Source organism: Erythrolamprus reginae, chromosome 12 (assembly GCF_031021105.1).
Source record: "Erythrolamprus reginae isolate rEryReg1 chromosome 12, rEryReg1.hap1, whole genome shotgun sequence".
In the NCBI taxonomy this organism is placed as follows: domain Eukaryota; kingdom Metazoa; phylum Chordata; class Lepidosauria; order Squamata; family Dipsadidae; genus Erythrolamprus; species Erythrolamprus reginae.
The window spans coordinates 28582158-28604129 of NC_091961.1; the positions used below are offsets into that span (position 1 = coordinate 28582158).

Below are 21972 nucleotides of genomic sequence, written 5' to 3' on the forward strand. Positions count from 1 at the left end.
ATGAAATATCTGCAAGAAAGCCACCAAGCTCCGATAGCACCAAGGACTCTATAAAGTTGCATTTCATCCTGCCCGGACTTTCTAATACTCTCGTAACTGAATAAAACAAGCCCTTTGTTTTCAGTTCTAAAGGAAGGTATCTATATGAGGCCAAGCAATCCATAATTATCTGGAGGGTTCATTGTTACACGCATCCTAATAAGCCAACAGTGTGGCCATTCAGCATAGGGTGTGGTGGAAACCAGAAGATGGCTCTTTGAAAGCCATGACTCAACAGCAGTCTTGTTCACAAGGACCCAATTAAACGATGCATTGCCTAAAGAACGGTACCAATCACATTTTATTCTTCTGGGGAAATTGAATCTAAGCTCCCATTATCCCATACAAATATATACTCCCATCGCCAGGAGACTAGCAAATTTTCTCATTGGCTTCTTCAGCCCCATTCTGCCGTCCTTCAAACGTCGTTTCCAAACCACGTCCCAAACGCATCTCAAGAAAAGGACTTCACTACCCTTGTTTCCTTCAACGTATCTCCTGAGTTTATATTTACTAATTGTGACTATACATTTCTGTAAACAGTGATGCGGGAGCTTCCTTTCTTCATTCATAAGTGTTCTGCCTGACTGGCTCAGGCAATGCATAACAGTCCAAGGAAAAGAAATCAAACACACACGTGCTCTGCTAATCAGCAAACTTGTACTAGATAAACAAAAAAGGTTTACTCAAAAAACAGTTCTTAGTGTCCAAAAACAATGCAAGGCTTACTTCAGCCGCATACAAAAACACAGGAAAAAACAAACAAAGACAACCTGGAATGAGCAAAGATGTTTCAGGAGTCCTTTTGAATCTTTGGAGCAAACAGCAAGTCCCAGAGTTTTCACAACCCACTTGTCTGAAAAAGCTGGGTTGAAAACTCCAACGGCACAGAAACTTCAGAGCAGGAACCACAAAATAACACAGATAAACAGCCACAGTTTGCCTTGGCCTTTGTTCCCTTTTATCCCTTTAGCCCTCATTAAGGGAACCACACCCAGCCCTCAGTATAAGAACCACACCCAGCCCAGGTGCTCCTATAATGACTTGTAATACTCATTAAAGCGATCCCTTCTTTGCATAGCTCTTCGGCTACGCAGATCGATATATTGATCTGCAGAAGAACCCAGGGACGAAAGACTGTCTGAGGGACTGCAGGCCAAATCCCCTGGGCTGTCTGCTGAATCCTGCGTCCCAGTGGCCTCGTCGTCCTGGCTGTCTGCCACGTCGTCCTGGCTGTTTGCCACATCTTCCTGGCTGTCAGCCAGGCTTTCACATTCACTTTGTGCCGCGTCTCTCCCATCTGTGGGAGCAACGGCTGGCCCAGGCCCAAACACAACAATAAGGAGAAATTTCCTGACAGAACAATTAATCAGTGGAATAGCTTACCACCAGAAGTTGTGAATGCCCCAACACTGGATGTCGGATAACCCTTTGTCTGAAATGGTGTAGGCCCTAGTGGTCTCAACCTTTCTAACACCGCGACCCCTTAATACAGTTCCTCGTGTTGTAATGACCCCCAACCATAAATCTAGTGCCAATTCTCCCAACAGAGCTTTAAGCCGATTGGCAGGAAGGTCAGAGGGACAGCCCCTCTGTAAACACCTGATTGGTCGGATGGTAAAAATATGTTCCAAGGTACCAGAATAGAAGCTTCAGTTCCTAACACCATGGAAAATTTGCCTTTTCCTAGGGTCTTAGGCAACCCCAGTGAAACGTCCATTCGATCCCCAAAGCGGTCCCGACCCCAAGGTTGAGAACCACTGGTGTAGGGTTTCCTGTCTAAGCAGGGGGTTGGACTAGAAGACCTCCAAGGTCCCTTCCAACTCTGTTATTCTATTCCTGGTTAGCTTTCATCCTGATAAGAGTGTCGCCCAGAAAGTAATGCACCACATTGTTTTCTTCAACAATTATTTATTGAACACAATGAAACTTACAAGAAAGAATGATGTTTCTTTCACACTCCCTATTTTTCCACATAATCTCCATCCCGTTCTATGGCCTTTCTCCAACGAGACACAAGGTTGTGTGTGCCCTGTCGGTACCACTCCTTGTTCTGCTTCCGAAGCCAATTCTGCACTGTGTGAATCACCTCTAATGGCTTCACCCTCTGTGCCCAGCGACTAACCGTACTTCTGTCGACTGCCGATTCTCCATAAACTGCACACAAACGTTTGTGAATGTTCCCAACAGTTTCTTTCTCCGCAGTGAGAAATTTCAGTGATGACACGAATTATAACGTACATCACTTACAGATGTCATTTTGAAACACTGCTGCAGCTACGCTATCTGTCTGGAGAAACGCAAAATTTACACACGCACTCCTGACAATTGAAATAATGTATATCTAAAGTTTCACATTCGTACCATAACGGTAGGCTGGGGGGGAAAATGCGGTGCATTACTTTCTGGGCGACCCTCGTAGAAGTGAATATGTGCGCAGCTCAGAATTGGATAGAAAATGATTTGTAACTTCTGAACCAACAAAGCCGATGCATCTCCTACGCGGAATTCTCTCCCATTCCTGGCTGCTTACAAGCGGAACTTCAACTCCCAGAATGCCCCAGCTGCCAATGCAACCCCAGCTACGAAAAGGCCAGGGGGGAGAAAAAGGACCACGCCAAGTCAAGCCAACGTCTCTTGCACCTGAAGCACTTGCAGTTTGGCAGATCACACCAAGCTGATTAATCCCCGCTGCTATTTTAATTACGCTCACACCTACGAGTCTCCGGCATCGCACACGCTGCCTCTCCAATTACGGGAACCGTCAGAATCATTACCTTAGTTATTAAAACAGAAGGGGGATAATTGTCAGCTCTCCAGCGGGCTGTCACGTCTATATTTGTTTCGGGCTGCCGAAATCGGGGGGCCCAGGACCCAAATTGAGCTTGATTTTTTTTTTCCAAAGAAAGGGAGAGGTGAATCAAAATAGCTGGAGGATTTCAAGAGACTGGATCGCCCTTTATCAGAAATGATGGAGGGTAGGGGTGTCAAACACAAGGACCATATGTTTTGGGAATGCCCGATAGTGCAGGAATTTTGGCAAAAAGTGAAAGAGGATATCAATAGAATGCTAAATATACAGTAGTCCCTCGCTATACCGCGCTTCACCTACTGCGGCTTCACTTCATCGTGGGTTTTCAAGAAATATTAATGAGAAAAATCATTCGCGGATCTTCGCTGGTTCGCGGGTTTCTGAGGAAGCCGATCGGCAGATTTAAACAGCCCGCCGAACTCGATCGGCAGGTTTTTCAAAAAAAAATATCTAAAATTGTAAATACTGTATTTAAATACTGTATCTAAAATAAATACTGTGTGGGAAGGGTTTATAAACACTTAAAACAATGAAAACTTACCAAACAATTACAATATAAATACTTAAATAAGTACTATCAGTCGATAAATTCCCCATCGCGGATTTCACCTATCGCGGCCGGGTCTGGAACGTAACACCAGCGATAGGTGAGGGACTACTGTACAATGGACAATCACTAAGGAAATGGCAGTACTAGTGGTCACAACAGACCAAGCTATTCTGCGTTTCTTGTACATTTGCTTAAAAAACTCGCAGGAAACACATCTATTCCAACATGGAAGTTTCAACATGAAATGTATAAAGACGCAAGCAACCAATATATATAAATTGCTAGTGCAGTAAGACGGGGACACGACTGAAGGATTGACTAAATGGTGGCAAAATGAGATACAAGTAGAGGTAGAAGAGATGGAAAATATAGTAGAAAATATAAGGAAAATTAAAAATACAAGAATCAGGGAAATGAGAAGGAAAATGTTACATAAGTGGTATTTTACTCCAGTTCAACTCGCACACGTTCAGCAGAATGTCAGGGGGAATTGTTGGCATGGGTGTCAAGATAAAAGGAGTGTTTATGCATATGTTTTGGGAATGCCTGATAGTGCAGGAATTTTGGCAAAAAGTGAAAGAGGATATCAATAGAATGCTCAATATACAATGGACAATCACTAAGGAAATGGCAGTACTAGTTAAAAGCAATGCGATGGGAGAATTTAGAGAAATAAAAAAAGCAGCAATAGAAAGCGCTCAGGCGGTAATAGTCTTGGGTTGGAAGGATGCGACAAAATGGACAATGCAAAATTGGTATAGGTACATGGTGGACCATATTCAATTTGAAATGATGGATAAAAGGATAAATTCGGATAATGAAACTGAATTGGGACAACTGATGGGACAGTGGGACAAGGTAAGACGATATATGACGAGCAGAATCCGAGACCAAGCTACAAGAAATAAATTGGAATCACTCTATAATATGTAAATAGATATATTGCTCTTGAGTCAAGTGGACTATACAAGAAACATCCCCGATTTGGTGGTGGGGAATGTGTGTGTGTCTGCGTGGTGGGCACATTTCACTATGCACTGTTTTATGTTGTGTGTATATTAAACTTGTTAAAAATTAATAAAAATAATTTATTTTAAAAAAACACACACATACACACAAAGCCCACTGGGTGCTTAGATCTGGAATATGGGACCAGCCATGGTGCCTCTGCCAGCGAAAAAGAGGGCCGGAGCGGGAGGGCTCCCTTTTCACTGGCAGGGGACTATCAGATCAACAGAGTTGGAAGGGACCTTGCAGGTCATCTAGTCCAACCCCCTGCCTAAGCAGGAGACCCTACATCTGCCTCTACCTAGGATCAAACTTGCAACCTCCTGATTGGGAGGCAAGAGCTTCACCTGTCGGCCACGGCAAAATATTTTTTAAAAAATAAATAATAATAATAATAATAATAATAATAATAATAATAATAATATTGTGAGCCGCCCCAAGTCTACGGAGAGGGGCGGCATACAAATCTAATAATAAATAAATAAATAAATAAATAAATAAATAATTTATTAGATTTGTATGCCGCCCCTCTCCGAGGACTCGGTGCCGATCACAACAAGCAAAACATATGCAGATCCAGTATTAAAACAGTTTTTAAAACCCCTATTAAAAAACAACTATAGAACCCATGCAAACCATACATAAAACGAAACAGCTAAGGGTACACTAATTTCTGGTGATATAGATGGTTTTTCAAGAGTTTGCAAAAGGCAAGGCGGGTGAGGGCAATCCTAATCTCTGGGGGGTGGTTGATTCCAGAGGGCCGGGGCCGCCACAGAAAAGGCTCTTCCCCTGGGTCCTGCCAGACAACATTGTTTTGTCGACGGGACCCGGAGAAGGCCCACTCGGTGGAACCTAATCGGTCGCTGGGATTTTTGTGCGGCAGCTAAAACCAAAACAGAAAAAAGGAGAAATGTTTTCCCCTTTTGCATTTGGGCATGGAAGAAGGGACAGGGAAGGAGAAAGAGGAAAGAAAAAGAAGGGAAGAGCACAAGGAGGGAAAGATAAGGAAAGGGAGAAGGAAGAAGGAAGGAGAAGACAATCGGTTGACTGTGAATTGCTTAGAGAGGGCTATAAAGCCCTGTGAAGCGGTAATATACTGGTAAGTCTAAGAGCCCTTCACTCCTCCACTCGAAACAGAAGACCCTATGAGACTAGACTTTCAATCCTGGGCCTAGAAAGCCTAGAACTAAGACGCTTTAAACAAGATCTAAGTATTGCCCACAAGATCATATGCTGCAACGTCCTGCCAGTCGGCGACTACTTCAGCTTCAACCAAAACAACACAAGAGCACACAACAGATTTAAACTTAATTTTAACCGCTCCAAATATGACTGTAAAAAATATGACTTCAGTAACCGAGTTGTCGAAGCGTGGAACTCATTACCGGACTCCATAGTATCATCCCCAAACCCCCAACACTTTACCCTTAGACTATCCACGGTTGACCTCTCCAGATTCCTATGAGGTCAGTAAGGGGCGAGTACAAGTGCACTAGAGCAGTGATTTTCAACCTTTTTTGAGCCACGGCACATTTTTTACATTTACAAAACCCTGGGGCACATTGAGTGGGGGGAGGGGGGGCTAAAAAAAGTTTGGACAAAAATAATTTCTCTCTTCCTCCCTTTCGCTCTATTTCTCTCCCTCCTTTCTCTCCCTTCTTTTTTCTTTCTCCATCCCTCTTTCTTTCTCCCTTCCTCTCCTTTTTGCTCTTTCTCCCTTCCTCCCTCTATGTCTTTCTCTCTCCCACCTTCCCTCCCTCCCTCTTTCTCTCTTTCTTTCTTTCTCTTTCTTTCTCTCTCTCTTGCTCTCCCTTGCTTTCTTTCTCTCTCTTGTTCTCTTTCTCTCTCTCTTGCTTTCTCTCTTGCTTTCTTTCTCTCTCTCTCTTGCTTTCTTTCTCTCTCTCTTGTTTTCTTTCTCTCTCTCTTGCTTTCTTTCTTTCTCTCTCTCTCTCCCATTTTCTTTCTCTCTCTGAGCTTCGCGGCACACCTGACCATGTCTCACGACACACTAGTGTGCCGCGGCACACTGGTTGAAAAACACTGCACTAGAGTGACCTTTGTCCCCTGTCCTATTGCTCTCCTATATCTCCTATTCCTTTCTTCTATTTATTTTATTTATTTATTTATTCAATTTTTATGCTGCCCTTCTCCTTAGACTCAGGGCGGCTTACAACATGTTAGCAATAGCACTTTTGTAACAGAGCTAGGCTATTGCCCCCACAATCCGGGTCCTCATTTTACCCACCTCGGAAGGATGGAAGGCTGAGTCAACCTTGAGTCGGTGATGAGATTTGAACCGCTGACCTTTAGATCTACAAGTCAGCTTCAGTGGCCTGCAGTACAGCACTCTATTTATTTTATTTATTTATTACTTAGATTTGTATGCCGCCCCTCTCCGAAGACTCGGGGCGGCTCACAACACGTGGAACAAATCATAAATAATCTGACAAATTTAAAATATTTAAAGATTTAAAAAAGACCCCATATACTAACAGACATACACACAGGCATACCATATATAAATTAAACATGCCCAGGGGGAGATGTTTCAGTTCCCCCATGCCTGACGGCAAAGGTGGGTTTTAAGGAGTTTACGGAAGGCAGGAAGAGTAGGGGCAGTTCTAATCTCCGGGGGGAGTTGGTTCCAGAGGGCCGGTGCCGCCACAGAGAAGGCTGTTCCCCTGGGGCCCGCCAACCGACATTGTTTAGTTGACGGGACCCGGAGAAGGCCCACTCTGTGGGACCTAATCGGTCGCTGGGATTCTACCTGCTGCGCCACCCCGGCTCTATTCCTATATCTCTTCTTCTATTCTTTCATTGATACGTTCTATTACTTTATCTTCTTTTCTATTCTTTCATAGACATATTTTACTATGAGTATCTCCTCTATAACCTTCATCATGTATTTTACTATGTGTATATAGATATATACCCACTAAAACCCTCATTGTGTATTGGACAAAATAAATAAATAAATATTGCTGTTAACACATTTCTCACTTTAGCAACATAGAGTTTGGGTTCCGTTACGGCGGTTTTTAAGCAACCAAATTTTGAAGACGTGACTATGGATGCTGCAACGGTCATAAAGTCTTTCTTTTTTCCCCAGTCCTGTTGTAACTTCGGTCCTTAAACAAATGGCTGGTTGTAAATCAAGGACTGCCTGTACCCTTAGATTAAAGGGCTTTTCCCCAGGACTCTTGGCCGCTGTTGCTGGACAGGCGGATGGACGGCGGGGTCCTTCCACCAAACATCTAGGACACCTTTTTTTAGTCCTTCCTTGTGCATCCCCTTACCCTGCCATGGGTCTGGTTGCCACAGCAACGAACAGCATGCTGTCGAGACCCTTGTTTTATGGGTTGGGGTTTTCGCCCGGTTGGAAGAAATCTTTTCTGCTTACAAAGCATCAAAAGCAGCGCGGAGGCTTCTTCTCATTAGCCTCTCAAGCAAGAGTCCCGCTGTTCCTCAATTTTCAGCATTTGAGCTTTGGTTCCTTCCCCCCACCACCCCCCATCATCTCCTCCGGTTCCAAGTGGCAACCCAAGGAATTAATCTATAAGAGGATTAGAGGCGCCCAGGCAGCCGTAGAAGGGCAGGCAGGCGTCTCGCTTTATGGAGAAGCGAGATACCAGCTAGGGAGAAATCTTTGGGAGTTGCCCTCCCTGTTCGCGGGAGTCTTAGAATATCTTTGGCCCTTGAAAATAAGAATAGCACGAGCAATGGCGCTTGAACTTATTCGCAGTGATGCTACAGCTCTCCCTAAGCGGTTTACAGAGTCAGCGTATTTGCCCCCCAACCATCTGGGGGTCCTCATTTTAGCGACCTCGGAAGGATGGGAGGCTGAATCAACTTTGAGCTAGTCAGGATCGAACTTCTGGCTGTAGGCAGGGCTAGCCTGTAATATTGAATTTTAATTATCAAATGGATGGATGGATCGAAGGAAGGGAGGAAGGAAGGAAGGAGGAAGGAAGGAAGGAAGGAGGAAGGAAGGAAGGAAGGAAGAGAACAAATGCATGTAGGATTATATACCCCTTCACAATGCTTCATAGCCCTTTCTAAGCAGTTTATAGAGTCAGCATATTTGCACCCAACCATCTGGGTCTTTATTTTAGTGACCTCGGAAGGATGGGAGGCTGAGTCAACCTTGAGATGGTCAGGATCGAACTTCTGGCTGTGGGCAGAGTTAACCTGTATTGTATTCTAACTATGGAGGGAGGGAGGGAGGGAGGGAGAAAGGGAAGGAAGGAAGGAAGATAACAATAGCATTTAGGATTATATATCCCTTCACAATGCTTGACATCCCTTTCTAAGATGTTTAAAGACTCAGCATATTTACCCTCAACAGGTTCTCACATGGGTATTCTCCAGACAAACCAGCATCAATATAAACCACCCATCTGCTTAGGAATGTCAAAGTCAGCCGTACCTTAGTGCAATTGGCAGCTTTGGGCTCGAGGTCGTTCAAGGTCACCAGCTCCCGGAGCAGGCTGCTCTCCTGATAGCCCCCCTTGACCCCTCGCAGTTTGAAGTAAGCTTGAGGTCGTTGAAGGATTAGCCTGAGGTTGACGGCAAACCCTGCCATGTCGATTGCAAAGGGCCGGTGGGGGTCGAAGACGGTTTTCCATCCGTACACCTTCCCAGCAGCGTTGACTTTGGGGGACTCGTACCGCAAGCCTCCCACGAAGGCCACCGGCCACACGGATACTCTGCGAGTGGTCCGCATCTGGAAAACAAAGAGGAGAAGAACCACACAGTGACCGAACGTCCCTTGGATCGGCTCGACGGAAGAGGGTGCCATTATGACCGTGGTGTTGTGATTGGCTCACGTCCAGCCTCTGTGGTCATGGATTCTGGGGAGGATGAACAGGGTCCCATCTGGGAGGGCATATGATAGCGTGTCATATGCCCCCCTACTCAGTATTTAAGAAAAGTAAAAACCTAGAAACATAGAAGACTGACGGCAGAAAAAGACCTCATGGTCCATCTAGTCTGCCCTTATACTATTTCCTGTATTTTATCTTACAATGGATCTATGTTTATCCCAGGCATGTTTAAATTCGGTTACTGTGGATTTATCTACGTCTGCTGGAAGTTTGTTCCAAGGATCTACTACTCTTTCAGTAAAATAATATTTTCTCATGTTGCCTTTGATCTTTCCCCCAACTAACTTCAGATTGTGTCCCCTTGTTCTTGTGTTCACTTTCCTATTAAAAACACTTCCCTCCTGAACCCTATTTAACCCTTTAACATATTTAAATGTTTCGATCATGTCCCCCCTTTTCCTTCTGTCCTCCAGACTATACAGATTGAGTTCATTAAGTCTTTCCTGATACGTTTTATACTTAAGACCTTCCACCATTCTTGTAGCCCGTCTTTGGACCCGTTCAATTTTGTCAATATCTTTTTGTAGGTGAGGTCTCCAGAACTGAACACAGTACTCCAAATGTGGTCTCACCAGCGCTCTATATAAGGGGATCACAATCTCCCTCTTCCTGCTTGTTATATCTCTAGCTATGCAGCCAAGCATCCTACTTGCTTTTCCTACCGCCCGACCACACTGCTCACCCATTTTGAGACTGTCAGAAATCACTACCCCTAAATCCTTCTCTTCTGAAGTTTTTGCTAACACAGAACTGCCAATGCAATACTCAGATTGAGGATTCCTTTTCCCCAAGTGCATTATTTTACATTTAGAAACATTAAACTGCAGTTTCCAAAATGACCCCACTTGCCCCCCTTGGCAAGACAACCAATCCCCATTGTCCATCTTCGTCAGATAGATGCATATTTACTGTTGCGTCATGCTTTTGGAATGCACGCCACCAATGGACCCCCTTAACACCTCTTCTCAGAAAAAACAAAACTCCCCTGGCCTTCACCAGAGGAAACAAAACTTACTTGGGCCTCTCCAGCAAACTTCCACCCCAAGCAAAACCCAAATACCTCCCCCCCCCATTTCTTATGACAGCTGAAGCGCAGTTGAAGGATGAAACACAGCGAGGATGACAGTGTGTCTGGATATATATGCAGAGTAACGCAGGAGGACTAGATAAGATACCAGAATATAATGTGGCAATTAATAAACCAGATAAATGTTGAAGACATATTGTAGAAAACAATAGTTTTACTCTTCAGTGCAAAATATATTTCAGTCTTCTATATACAGGAACTTTACATCAGCTATATTCAGCTTATTTACAAGTAGATATTCAAACAATCCAGGTTTCTAGTAGATACTAAACCAATCCAGGTTTCTTCCTATCACTGCTACTACTCTACTCAATATTTAACTCACGCTCAAACTGCTCCAGCCAGCCAACTAAAAACCACCATCATCAACAGCAACAACAGCGGACAGAAAGGATGGTAAAGTTGATTTGCATCTTATAATCCTCTGGCCCAATCAAATTGCAGCTCACATCCTATGACTCAGCATCAACATGCTTACATTCTACTTTTTACCTTATATGGTAATACAATGAAATATCACCCAGGAGTCTGACAGTGAAAGTGAGGGGGAGGTAGAAATTGGGGAACCTTCTGAGACTAAAGAGCACCCAGCTGGGGCCTTGTCTGGGTCCGATGAGGAAGGGCAGATTGTGGATCCCATATTGGATGCAAGGGTGAGAAGAATGCGTGGGAGACAAGAGCAGTTACGACAACGCAGATTGAGCGCCTCGAATACTGTTACGTGTAGTGTGTAATCACAGAGAGTATAAAAGGGGAGGAAAAGGGTAGAGGATAAAACAAGAATAGGTGGAAACTAAACAAGGAGAGAAGTAACTTAGAACTAAGGAGAAATTCCCTGACAGTCAGAAGAGTTAATCAGTGGAACAGCTTGCCTCCAGAAGTTGTGAAAGCCTTGCACTGGATGTTTTTAAGCAGATGTTGGATAACTATCTGTCTGAAATAGTGTAGGGTTTCCTGCCTAAGCAGAGGGTTGGACTAGAAGACCCCCAAGGTCCCTTCCAACTCTGTTGTTATTATTATTACTATTAAAAGGGGAAGTTCCTTGCAGAAGAACAATGTGTTTGCATACACAAGGGAAAAAGTAGCTCAAGACTTCTCTCTCTCTTAAAAACCTTTATGCAGCCTTGTAGACCTAGTCTCTGAGAAGGCATTTGTGAGTATCTGCTATAGTTGAATTACTGACTGTAATTTACAACTTGGTTTTTGCCCCTTTCTTATCAGCTCTGCAGATAACACTGGACTTTGGCAGTCAACGGACATTCCTTGGCCTTAATTGCTGCTTCAAGCAAGTTTATTTTGTAAATAGAAGATTCTACATCATAACCTTGTTTCTGAGTTTTAATTTGGACTGCTTATTAATTGGGTCGGACAGAACACATGGTTGGGCAACTAAAGAGCATCTCTATCTCTCCGGTCTTTCTGACCGCTGAGCACAAGCTCTTCTCCAAGGGGATATTTCGTTTGGCGGGACCCAGGGGAAGAGCCTTCTCTGTGGCGGCCCCGACCCCTGAGCACAAGCTCTTCTCCAAGGGGATATGTCGTTTGGCGGGACCCAGGGGAAGAGCCTTCTCTGTGGCGGCCCCGACCCTTTGGAACCAACTCCCCCCAGATATCAGAGTTGCCCCCACCCTCCTAGCCTTTCGTAAGCTCCTTAAAACCCACCTCTGTCGTCAGGCATGGGGGAATTGACATTTTCCCTACCCCTAGGATTATAAAATTTATGCATGGTATGCTAGTATGTATGATTGGTTTCTAAATTGACTTAAATATTACATTTGTTTACATTGTATTATTATTGCTGTGAGCCGCCCCGAGTCTGCGGAGAGGGGCGGCATACAAGTCTGATTAATAAATAAATAAATAAATAAATAAATAAATAAATAAATATTTCTCAAGAGGGTTCTAAGTCTCATCATCCCCAGACAACACAATACGAGGATCGCCCAGAAAGTAATGCACCACATTTCTCCCCCCCCTCAATTTATTGAACACAATGAAACTTACACACAAGAAAGAATGATGCTTCTTCTACACTCCCTCTTTTCCCCCACGTAATCTCCATCCCGTTCTATGGCCTTCCTCCAACGAGACACAAGGGCGTGTATGCCCTGTTGGTACCACTCCGTGTTCTGGTCACTAAACCATTTCTGCACTCTGCCAATCACCAATCACCTCTAATGGCCTCCCCCTCAGTGCCCAGCGACTGACCGTATTTCTGTCAACTGCAGATTCTCCATCAACTGTAGACAAACGTTTGTGAATGTTCCCAACAGTTTCTTTCTCCGCAGTGAGGAATTCAATGACGACACGATGCTTGTAACGTACATCACTTACAGACGCCATTTCAAAACACTGCTGCAGCTACACTATCTGTCTGAAAAAATGCAAACTTTGCACATGCACTCCTGACAATTCAAATAGTGTATATCTAAAGTTTCGCATTTCTACCATTAGTAGAGGCTGAGAAAAAAAGTGTGCTGCATTACTTTCTGGGCGACCCTCATAGTTGGGGTTGCTGGGCACCAGGGTGGGGGAAACTTAGCGGAAGCCACCTGAGATGCTTGCACATGCCTTGAGTAAGAAGAACAGTCACATCCCTTGAGTTTCCTGCCCCAGAAACCTAGAGTTGGAAGTAGAGTTGTGTAGTGGTTCAAAAGGTGTGTCTGAGGATCCCTGAGACTCTCTTGGGGGAATCTGCGATGTCAAATCTTTAGCTTAAAAAATCTTGGCTTTAATTTTTAATACAGCAAATAAGGTTAATTTTAACTCACAAGAACCCAAATCTTCAATCACTTTTTAAGAACATAAAAGGGTCCCAAGATTATAAAATGTTTGAGAATTGCTGATCTAAGGGCAACCTCTGCCCAAGGCAAGATCTATTCAAGTATCTCTGATGGGTGACCGATCAACCTTCTTGCAGATCTCAAGGGGAGGATATTTGTTTATCTGTAGAGAAAGTCTTTTTTCTCTCTGTTCTATACAAAAGTGTCATTTCTGAGTCAGCGTGGGAGAACCCACGCTCTAATCGACCTTCAGCCACAAAATCTCCTTTTTGGCCCATCAATTTCTTGCAGTCCGGCTATCTCATGATAATGTGGTGGTAATGCCCAAGAGCTGAATAACCTGGCATAATGAAAGCCACTTTCACATTTATTTAATTACATTTAAATGAAAGGCAAGGGTGTCAGCCCAATAACTCCTTGAATTAGATCCCTTGCTGAAACAGGAAGGAAGGAAGGAAAGGAAAGAAGGAAAGGAGAGAAGGAAAGGAAATAAGGAAAGGAGAGAAGGAAAGGAGAGAAGGAAAGGAAAGGAAACCTACATCCTAGAAAAATGAAATATTTTGAGAAATATTTTAAAAAGCCATAATATTGTATTTCCCTAAAGGAGAAACATGTTTAAAGACAGAAAGCAGCCCTCAAGTCTTTCTTAATTGCCTCAGCAGGACTGGGTCAGCCTATCTACAAGACAAAAGACCTTCGACTGCAGAGCAATGGGATTAAGGCTTGACCCTCCAAGACATAATGGGATTATCTAGCAGCAGAGCTCACTGCATTACACAAACCCCTAAGGACATTGCACCACCCGACAAACTTCAACCAAACTTGACTCAGTCAAACATGATCCCTACACGACCCCATGGGAGTCTGACAACAGTGAATAGGATACATGTTCTTGCACAGGAACAGGAAGCTGTTCAAGTGGAAAGCCCAAGAGAAGGCATAAATACCCCTCACTCTCAATCCCATGTGGTCAGCTGCACCAGAGAATCATGTGTTTGGTGGCTTGGCTTCATCATTAAACCATTTTTCCAATCAGCTGCCATGTTTCTAGTAGTGTCTTCCTCCAAGCTTCGAACTGAACAGGGTGGATATTTCTTCCAACAGAAGGGAGGGAGGGAAGGAAGGAAGGGAAGGAAGGAAGGAAGAAAAGGAAGGAAGGAAGGAAAAAAAGGAAGGAAGGAAGGAAGAAAAGGAAAGAAGGAAGGAAGGAAGAAAAGGAAGGAAGAAAGGAAGAGAAGGAAGGAAGGAAGAAAAGGAAGGAAGAAAAGGAAGGAAGAAAAGGAAGGAAGGAAGAAAAGGAAGGAAGAAAAGGAAGGAAGGAAGAAAAGGAAGGAAGAAAGGAAGAGAAGGAAGGAAGAAAAGGAAGGAAGGAAGAAAAGGAAGGAACAAAGGAGGAAAAGGAAGGAAGAAAAGGAAGGAACGAAGGAAAGGAAGGAAGGAATAAAAGAAAGGAAGGAAGAAAAGGAAGGAAGGAAGAAAAGGAAAGAAGGAAGAAAAGGAAGGAAGGAAGAAAAGGAAGGAAGGAAGGAAGAAAAGGAAGGAAGAAAAGGAAAGAAGGAAGGAAGAAAAGGAAAGAAGGAAGGAAGAAAAGGAAGGAAGAAAGGAAGAGAAGGAAGGAAGAAAAGGAAGGAAGGAAAGGAAGGAAGGAAAGGAAGGAAGGAAGAAAAGGAAGGAAGGAAGAAAAGGAAGGAAGAAAAGGAAAGAAGGAAGGAAGGAAGAAAAGGAAGGAAGGAAGAAAAGGAAGGAAGAAAGGAAGAGAAGGAAGGAAGAAAAGGAAGGAAGGAAGAAAAGGAAGGAAGGAAGGAAGGAGAGAGAAAGCTACTCAGAACTGAATCCTAAACATCTACAAAGAAAGAAAGGCTCCAGGCGTTTGTATCAGGGACAGCACCCAGCTACTCTAAACCCCTTCAACAGAATCTCTCATTCAGAATCCCCAATTCAGTGCTTTTCAATTATTTCCTGTTACGCCCCCCCACCCCAGGCAGAAGGAAACATTTCACGTCCCTCAACTCTCCGGCGGGACGATTGTTTGCAATATTTGGCACATTTTTGCTGAAAAAACTCAAGATACATAAAAACCAGAGACATATGCTGATTGATTGGTTTAGATGCCACCTTTCTGCGTGGCTCAGGTAGGCTTACAACATGTATAAAAGAATATAAAACATATAAAAGAAAGAATAGTATACAAACTAAACCCAATTAATTAAAATTACGTAAACTGGTCTAAAACCTCTGATTATATTAAAAATCGCCTGGTGCGCCAGTTGCGGCCCTATTTGGACCGGGAGTCACTGCTCACAGTCACTCATGCCCTCATCACCTCGAAGTTCGATTACTGTAATGCTCTCTACATGGGGCCACCTTTGAAAAGTGTTCGGAAACTTCAGATCGTGCAGAATGCAGCTGCGAGAACAATTATGGGCTTCTCTAAGTATACCCCTATTACTCCAACACTCCGCAGTCTGCATTGGTTGCCGATCAGTTTCCGGTCACAATTCAAAGTGTTGATTATGACCTATAAAGCCCTTCATGGCACCGGACCAGAATATCTCCGGGACCGCCTTCTGCCGCACGAATCCCAGCGACCGGTTAGGTCCCACAGAGTCGGCCTTCTTCGGGTCCTGTCAACTAAACAATGTCGTTTGGCGGGACCCAGGGGAAGAGCCTTCTCTGTGGCGGCCCCGGCCCTCTAGAACCAACTCCCCCCAGATATCAGAGTTGCCCCCACCCTCCTTGCCTTTCATAAGCTCCTTAAAACCCACCTCTGTCGTCAGGCATGGGGGAATTGAGATATTCCCTTCCCCATGGCTTATAAAAAATGTATGCATGGTATGTCTGTATGTATGATTGGTCTCTTAAATTGGGGTTTCTTTTTAAAATTAACTTAAATATTAGATTTGTTTATATTGTTTTATTACTGTTGTTAGCTGCCCTGAGTCTGCAGAGAGGGGCGGCATACAAATCTGATTAATAAATAAATAAATAAATAAAAGCTAAACCCAATTAATTAAAATTATGTAAACTGGTCTAAAACCCCTGATTACATTAAAGATAAATCATAACCATACCCATGATATTTTAGATTTTTAAATTTATATTTTGTATTTTTATCTCTTTCATTTTTGGCGTGAACGTGCCCATACCATTAAAAAAAATACAGTGATCCCCCGATCATTGCGAGGGTTCCATTCCAGGACCCCACGCAATGACCGGTTTTTCGCGAAGTAGCGCTGCGGAAGTAAAAACACCATCTGCGCATGTGCAGATGGTGTTTTTACTATCGCCGCAGCAGCGAGGAGCCGAAGATTGGGGTTTCCCCGCCGCCCGCCGTTCGCTCGCGCCGCTTCCCAGCTGGGAAGCGGCGCTGGGGGTCTTACCGGCTGCCCACTCCTCGCTGCTGCCGCGCCCGCCGCTTGTCCGCCGCCTGCCTGCCCGCGCGCCGGCCCTTCGCCCGCCCACGCCGTTCGCTCGCACCGCTTCCCAGCTGAGTCCTGAAGCGAACGGCGTGGGCGGGCGAAGGGCGGGCGAGCGGCAGCGAGGAGTTTGCGTGGGCGGTGGGGAAACTCCTCGCTGATGCCCGCCGCTCGCCCTCCCGCCAGCAAGAGGGGGAAGACCCAGGGAAGCCGCCCAGCAGCTGATCTGCCCGGCGCCATCTACGCATGCGTGCCCATAGAAAACAGGGCGCGCATGCGCAGATGGTGTTTTTACTTCCGGGTTTAAAAATCGCCATGTAGCCATTTCGCAATGATCGGGGTCGCAATACCCGGGGGATCACTGTAGTCTTATTTTGAGCCGTTAAACCTGGCCTTGTTTCTTTGCCAATTTCAAATTGCTCTCTTCCTCTCGGCTCTTCCCCCAACCCCCCTCATTTTTCAGACTGCTGTTTTGGGGCAAATCTTTTTTGGAAAAAAATAATAATAATATAAAAGGGAAACGATTCAGCCCTGGACCTCCACACTTTTGACAACAGGCAACATTTCATTTGCCTGCATTTAAATTAATTAACTTTACAGCGTGGATGAAAATGACTTAATTTATAAAAATCCCGAGGGAAAGGAATGCGTCATGCGCTCTGGTCTATAAAAACCCCTGCACGCTGCTGGCCGTGAATCAGAGTTAGTGTTCTTTAATAGCAGTAATATGCAAATGAGCTCTTATTGGAAGGGAGGGGGGTTGCCGTTTTGTGGGCCTCCCAGAAGACTTTTTAAAAAAAAGCTCAAAGAAGTAACACAAAATCACATTCAGGCAATTTTTGAGGCCGCACGGTGCAGTACTTGAATTCCGAGTATCGATAAAAGATTCCTTTAGTTCTATTCCCGTCTCCCCACTCTTATCTCAAATCTTTTCCCTAAGAAGCCCTCTTGAAGAAAGCATGCACACACATGCACATTGGAGCTGAGCTAGTGCAACAATTCAATTCAATTTATTAGATTTGTATGCCGCCCCTCTCCGAAGACTCAGGGCGGCTCACAACAACAATAAAAACAGTATAACAATGGAACAAATCTAATAATAAAATTACATTTAAAAAACCCCAACAATTTAAAAACCATACAACACATACATACCAAACATAAAATATAAGGAAGCCTGGGGGAGATGTCTTAATTCCCCCATGCCTGGTGATATAGGTGGGTCTTGAGTAACTTGCGAAAGATAAGGAGGGTGGGGGCCGTTCTAATCTCCGGGGGGAGTTGATTCCAGAGAGCTGGTGCTGCCACAGAGAAGGCTCTTCCCCTGGGGCCCGCCAAATGACATTGTTTGGTCGACGGGACCCGGAAAAGGCCAACTCTGTGGAACCTTATCGGCCGCTGGGATTCGTGCGGTAGAAGGTGGTTCCGGAGGTATTCTGGTCCAATGCCATGCTTTAAAGGTCATTACCAACACTTTGAATTGTGACCGGAAACCGATCGGCAGCCAGTGCAGGCCATGGAGTGTTGTAGAAACGTGGGCCCCACGATAGCTCTCGCGGCTGCATTCTGCACGATCTGAAGTTTCCGAACACTTTTCAAAGGTAGCCCCATGTAGAGAGCATTGCAGTAATCGGACCTCGAGGTGATAAAGGCATGAGCGACTGTGAGCAATGACTCCCTGTCCAAATAGGGCCACAACTGGTACACCAGGCGAACCTGGGCAAACGCCCTCCTCGCCACAGCCGAAAGATGGTGTTCCAATGTTAGCTGTGGATCGAGGAGGACACCCAAGTTGCGAACCCTCTCTGAGGGGGTCAATAATTCCCCGGGTAATGGACTGACAGATGGAATTGTCCTTGGGAGTCAAAACCCACAGCCACTCCGTCTTGTCTGGATTGAGTTTGAGCTTGTTGACACCCATCCAGACCCCAACAGCCTCCAGGCACCGGCACATCACTTGCATGCCAGTAAATATGGCTCCATGTGCCACCTGTGGCACCCGTGCCATAGGTTCGCCATCACCGTCCTAGAAAATCTGCATTAGTAATGACAGTTGTATTTTTTTTAAAAACAGTCTACATCACGGGAATTCACAATTCAATCCTTTAAATGAAGGAAAGTCGGGTGATTTGCAATTTTTAAAAAAAAATATCTGTGGACAATTTATATAGGAACAGTTTGTCAATTAGGAAATGATAACAGAGAAAGCACGATATGTAATGAGGCATTGTAAATAAAGACACTTAGGAAATTATTATCTATAGGGGAAAAAAACACCAGAAATGAATTCCATCCAACTGTTGCAGACAGCAAAATGGAGGGTTTTTTAAAAAAAAACAGTGGACACATCCTTACCAGAGATTGAAACCTGTTAAAGGTTCTTTCAAATCTTACATGTGGAATACCCCAATCCCATAACTCACATTTTCCCCTCTCCTTTACTGCCTCTGATGCTTGGACTGTTTTCTCAGTGACAGCTGTGAGTTCTTCCTTTTAAAAAATGCCCTACATGGCATTGGAGCAGAGTACCTCCGGAACTGCCTGCTACCGCACAAATCCCAGCGGCCGATAAGGTCCCACAGAGTTGGCCTTCTCCGGGTCCCGTCGATTAAACAATGTCATCTGGCGGGCCCCAGGGGAAGAGCCTTCTCTGTGGCGGCCCAAGGCTCTGGAATCAACTCCCCCCGGAGATTAGAACTGCTCCCACCCTCGTCTTCCGTAAACTACTTAAGACCCACCTATACCGCCAGGCATGGGGGATTTGAGACACCTTTCCCCCAGGCTTATTATAATTTATGTTTGGTATGTATGTGCTGTTTGGTTTTTAATTATGATAGGGTTTTTAGGTTTTTTTAATATTAGATTTGTGCCAGTATAATATTGTTTTTATCGTTGTTGTGAGCTGCCCGAGTCTTTGGAGAGGGGCGGCATATAAATCTAATAAATTATTATTATTATTATTATTATTATTATTATTATTATTATTATTATTATTTCCGCCTGTCTTTGATTCCCTGCATTATCAACATCTATTTCCAAACCGTCTTGGTTTAAGGGAAGAATAGAATGGAATTGAACAGAACAGAACAGAATATGGGAATAGAATAGAATAGAATAGAATGGAATGGAATAACAATGAAAGAGCTTGCAAGCCAGTAAGAGCTGGGAAAATCATTAGCACCTGGTAGGACTGGAAAGAAACATTTAGAGCAAGTTAGAGCAATGGGAAAAAAAACCCTGCAAAAACTTAGGGCTTGGAAAACATTCTTTGCAAAGAGTAACAATGAAAGAACCTGCAAGATAAGAGCTGGGGAGATCGTTAGCACTTAGTTAGGGCTGGGGGGAAAAAGCTTCAAAAAAAAGCTACATTCAAAGTATAAGACACACCTTCAAAGTATAAGACACACCTTCAGCCTTTTTTAGGGAGGAAAAAGGTGCATGTTATACGCCAAAAAATACAGTATGTAAAACTAAAGACCCGGAACTGAGTGTGGTGTTTTCACTTACCTTCAATCTCTTCTGCACCATCTCATATTGGCGGAGAAGGTCCACCAAGGCTTCCTAACAGAGGGACATGATCCGTCGCAGGCCAGCATTAGCAACGTAACCTAGTTGGCTGAGTGGCCCATGAGCATCTTACCTCCTCAAAAAGTTCCAGGCTATAGGTGTTATCATCATCCGCAAAGTAAACAATCCCTGGTTGGCTGTTGTTTCTATTAAAGGTCTCCCGCAGCCACCGTAGGGCCAGGTTCCTTTGCATGGTCCCCCGAGGAATCCGGGGGTCCCGCATGTCCCCTCTCAGCTTGTAGTTGCGTGGGGTCTCCACGTTGAGGTGGGTGTAGTTCAGCCCGGTGTCTCGCAAAAGCCGAGTGACCAGAGCAGTCCGACGTTGAGAATCTTCCACCAAGATCCAGTGCAAGTTTGGGACGTGCAAAAAAGTATTGGACAACCGCGTCAGCTCCGCCTTTTGGACCGGCCGGCTGTAAGTAGGAGTGACCACGTGGATGGTGGGCAAGGCGTCCGACCAAGGAGGTGGGCGGGTGTAGACATATTCTGTCCTAACCACCTCCACAATGTCTCGGTCAGATAAGCAATACTCCTTAGAGTCCGAGCCTTGAGAGAAGTCGCGACGGGGGTCCCCACCATCCTCTGTAGTAGAGAAGGAACAAGAGAAGAATAGATGAAGCAATAAGACAGATAAACATCTCCCTCTTGGCAAGGAGGGAAAGCAAGCAAGCCGAAGAGCAGAAGCCATTTGGCACACCGGATGGAAAGCAGACAGATCATAGTTGATTGCACACAGTCTTCCCCTATGTCAGTGATAGAAACATAGAAACATAGAAGTCTGACGGCAGAAAAAGACCTCTTGGTCCATCTAGTCTGCCCTTATACTATTTCCTGTATTTTATCTTAGGATGGACCTATGTTTATCCCAGGCATGTTTACATTCAGTCACTGTGGATTTACCAACCACGTCTGCTGGAAGTTTGTTCCAAGGATCTACTACTATTTCAGTAAAATAATATTTTCTCATGTTGCTTTTGATGTTTCCCCCAACTAACTTCAGATTGTGTCCCCTTGTTCTTGTGTTCACTTTCCTATTAAAAACATGATGGCAAACTTTTTTTCCCCTGGGTGCCAAAAGACTGTGTGCGTGTTCTATCGTGTATGCGTGAGTGCCCACACCCATAATTCAATGCCTGGGGAGGGTGAAAACAGCTTCCTTCAGCCCCTGGAGGCTGAAAATGGCTTGTTTCCCGACTTCTGTAGGCCTAGTAGGCTCATGTTTCATCCTCTCCAGGCCCCAAGGGCTTCCCTGGAGCTGGGAGAGAGTAAAAACACCCTCCCCCATCTCCTTGGAGGCTCTCTGGAAGCCAAAAATGTCCTCCCAGAGCCTCTGTGCGAGCCAAAAATCAGATAACTGGTACACACATGCACGTTGGAGCTGAGCTAGGGCAATGGCTTGCGTGCCAGCAGATATGGCTCCGCATGCCATCTTTAGCACCCGTGCCATAGGTTCGCCCTCACTGTCCTAAGTCCTAAATCACTCTCAATTCTGCATTTGATAATAGGACTCAAAGCATCTTTTAATCCCGAGGCTCCTTGGTTCTCCTTGGTTTCCTTGTATCAACTATTAGTTATTTGGGATAAGATCAATCTGCCTCCTGACTTTCCCGCAAAAGCTATAGATGCTGATGCATCTCTATAAATCATCGTCGTCGTTGTCATCATCATCCATAATTTGTATTTGGAGCAACAACCAAAATGTTACATTGTGGGAGAAAACTATAACATTCAAGTCAACTGGTTGATGAAAGAATGGTGAGGTTGAATGGAATCAAATGAATAGGGGTGAAATGGTCACTGCCAAGGATGAAGAACCTTTTGGTG

At 44.6% G+C, this 21972-nt stretch overlaps 2 protein-coding genes across 2 annotated transcripts in view; one reads left to right on the forward strand and one right to left on the reverse strand.

The window, feature by feature from the left end:
* GLB1L2 (galactosidase beta 1 like 2) overlaps positions 1–11702 on the forward strand; it is a 71388-nt gene extending 59686 nt beyond the window's left edge. The window contains exon 20 of the transcript XR_011560407.1: positions 11604–11702. The gene's annotated coding sequence lies outside the window, so the exon portion shown is untranslated. The remainder of the gene's footprint in view (positions 1–11603) is intronic.
* B3GAT1 (beta-1,3-glucuronyltransferase 1) overlaps positions 1–21972 on the reverse strand; it is a 33498-nt gene that overhangs the window by 4291 nt on the left and 7235 nt on the right. The window contains exons 2-3 of the mRNA XM_070765139.1: positions 20222–20730; positions 8839–9135 (exon numbers count right to left, since the gene is read on the reverse strand). Coding sequence (XP_070621240.1) covers positions 8839–9135; positions 20222–20730 — 806 coding nt within the window. The remainder of the gene's footprint in view (positions 1–8838; positions 9136–20221; positions 20731–21972) is intronic.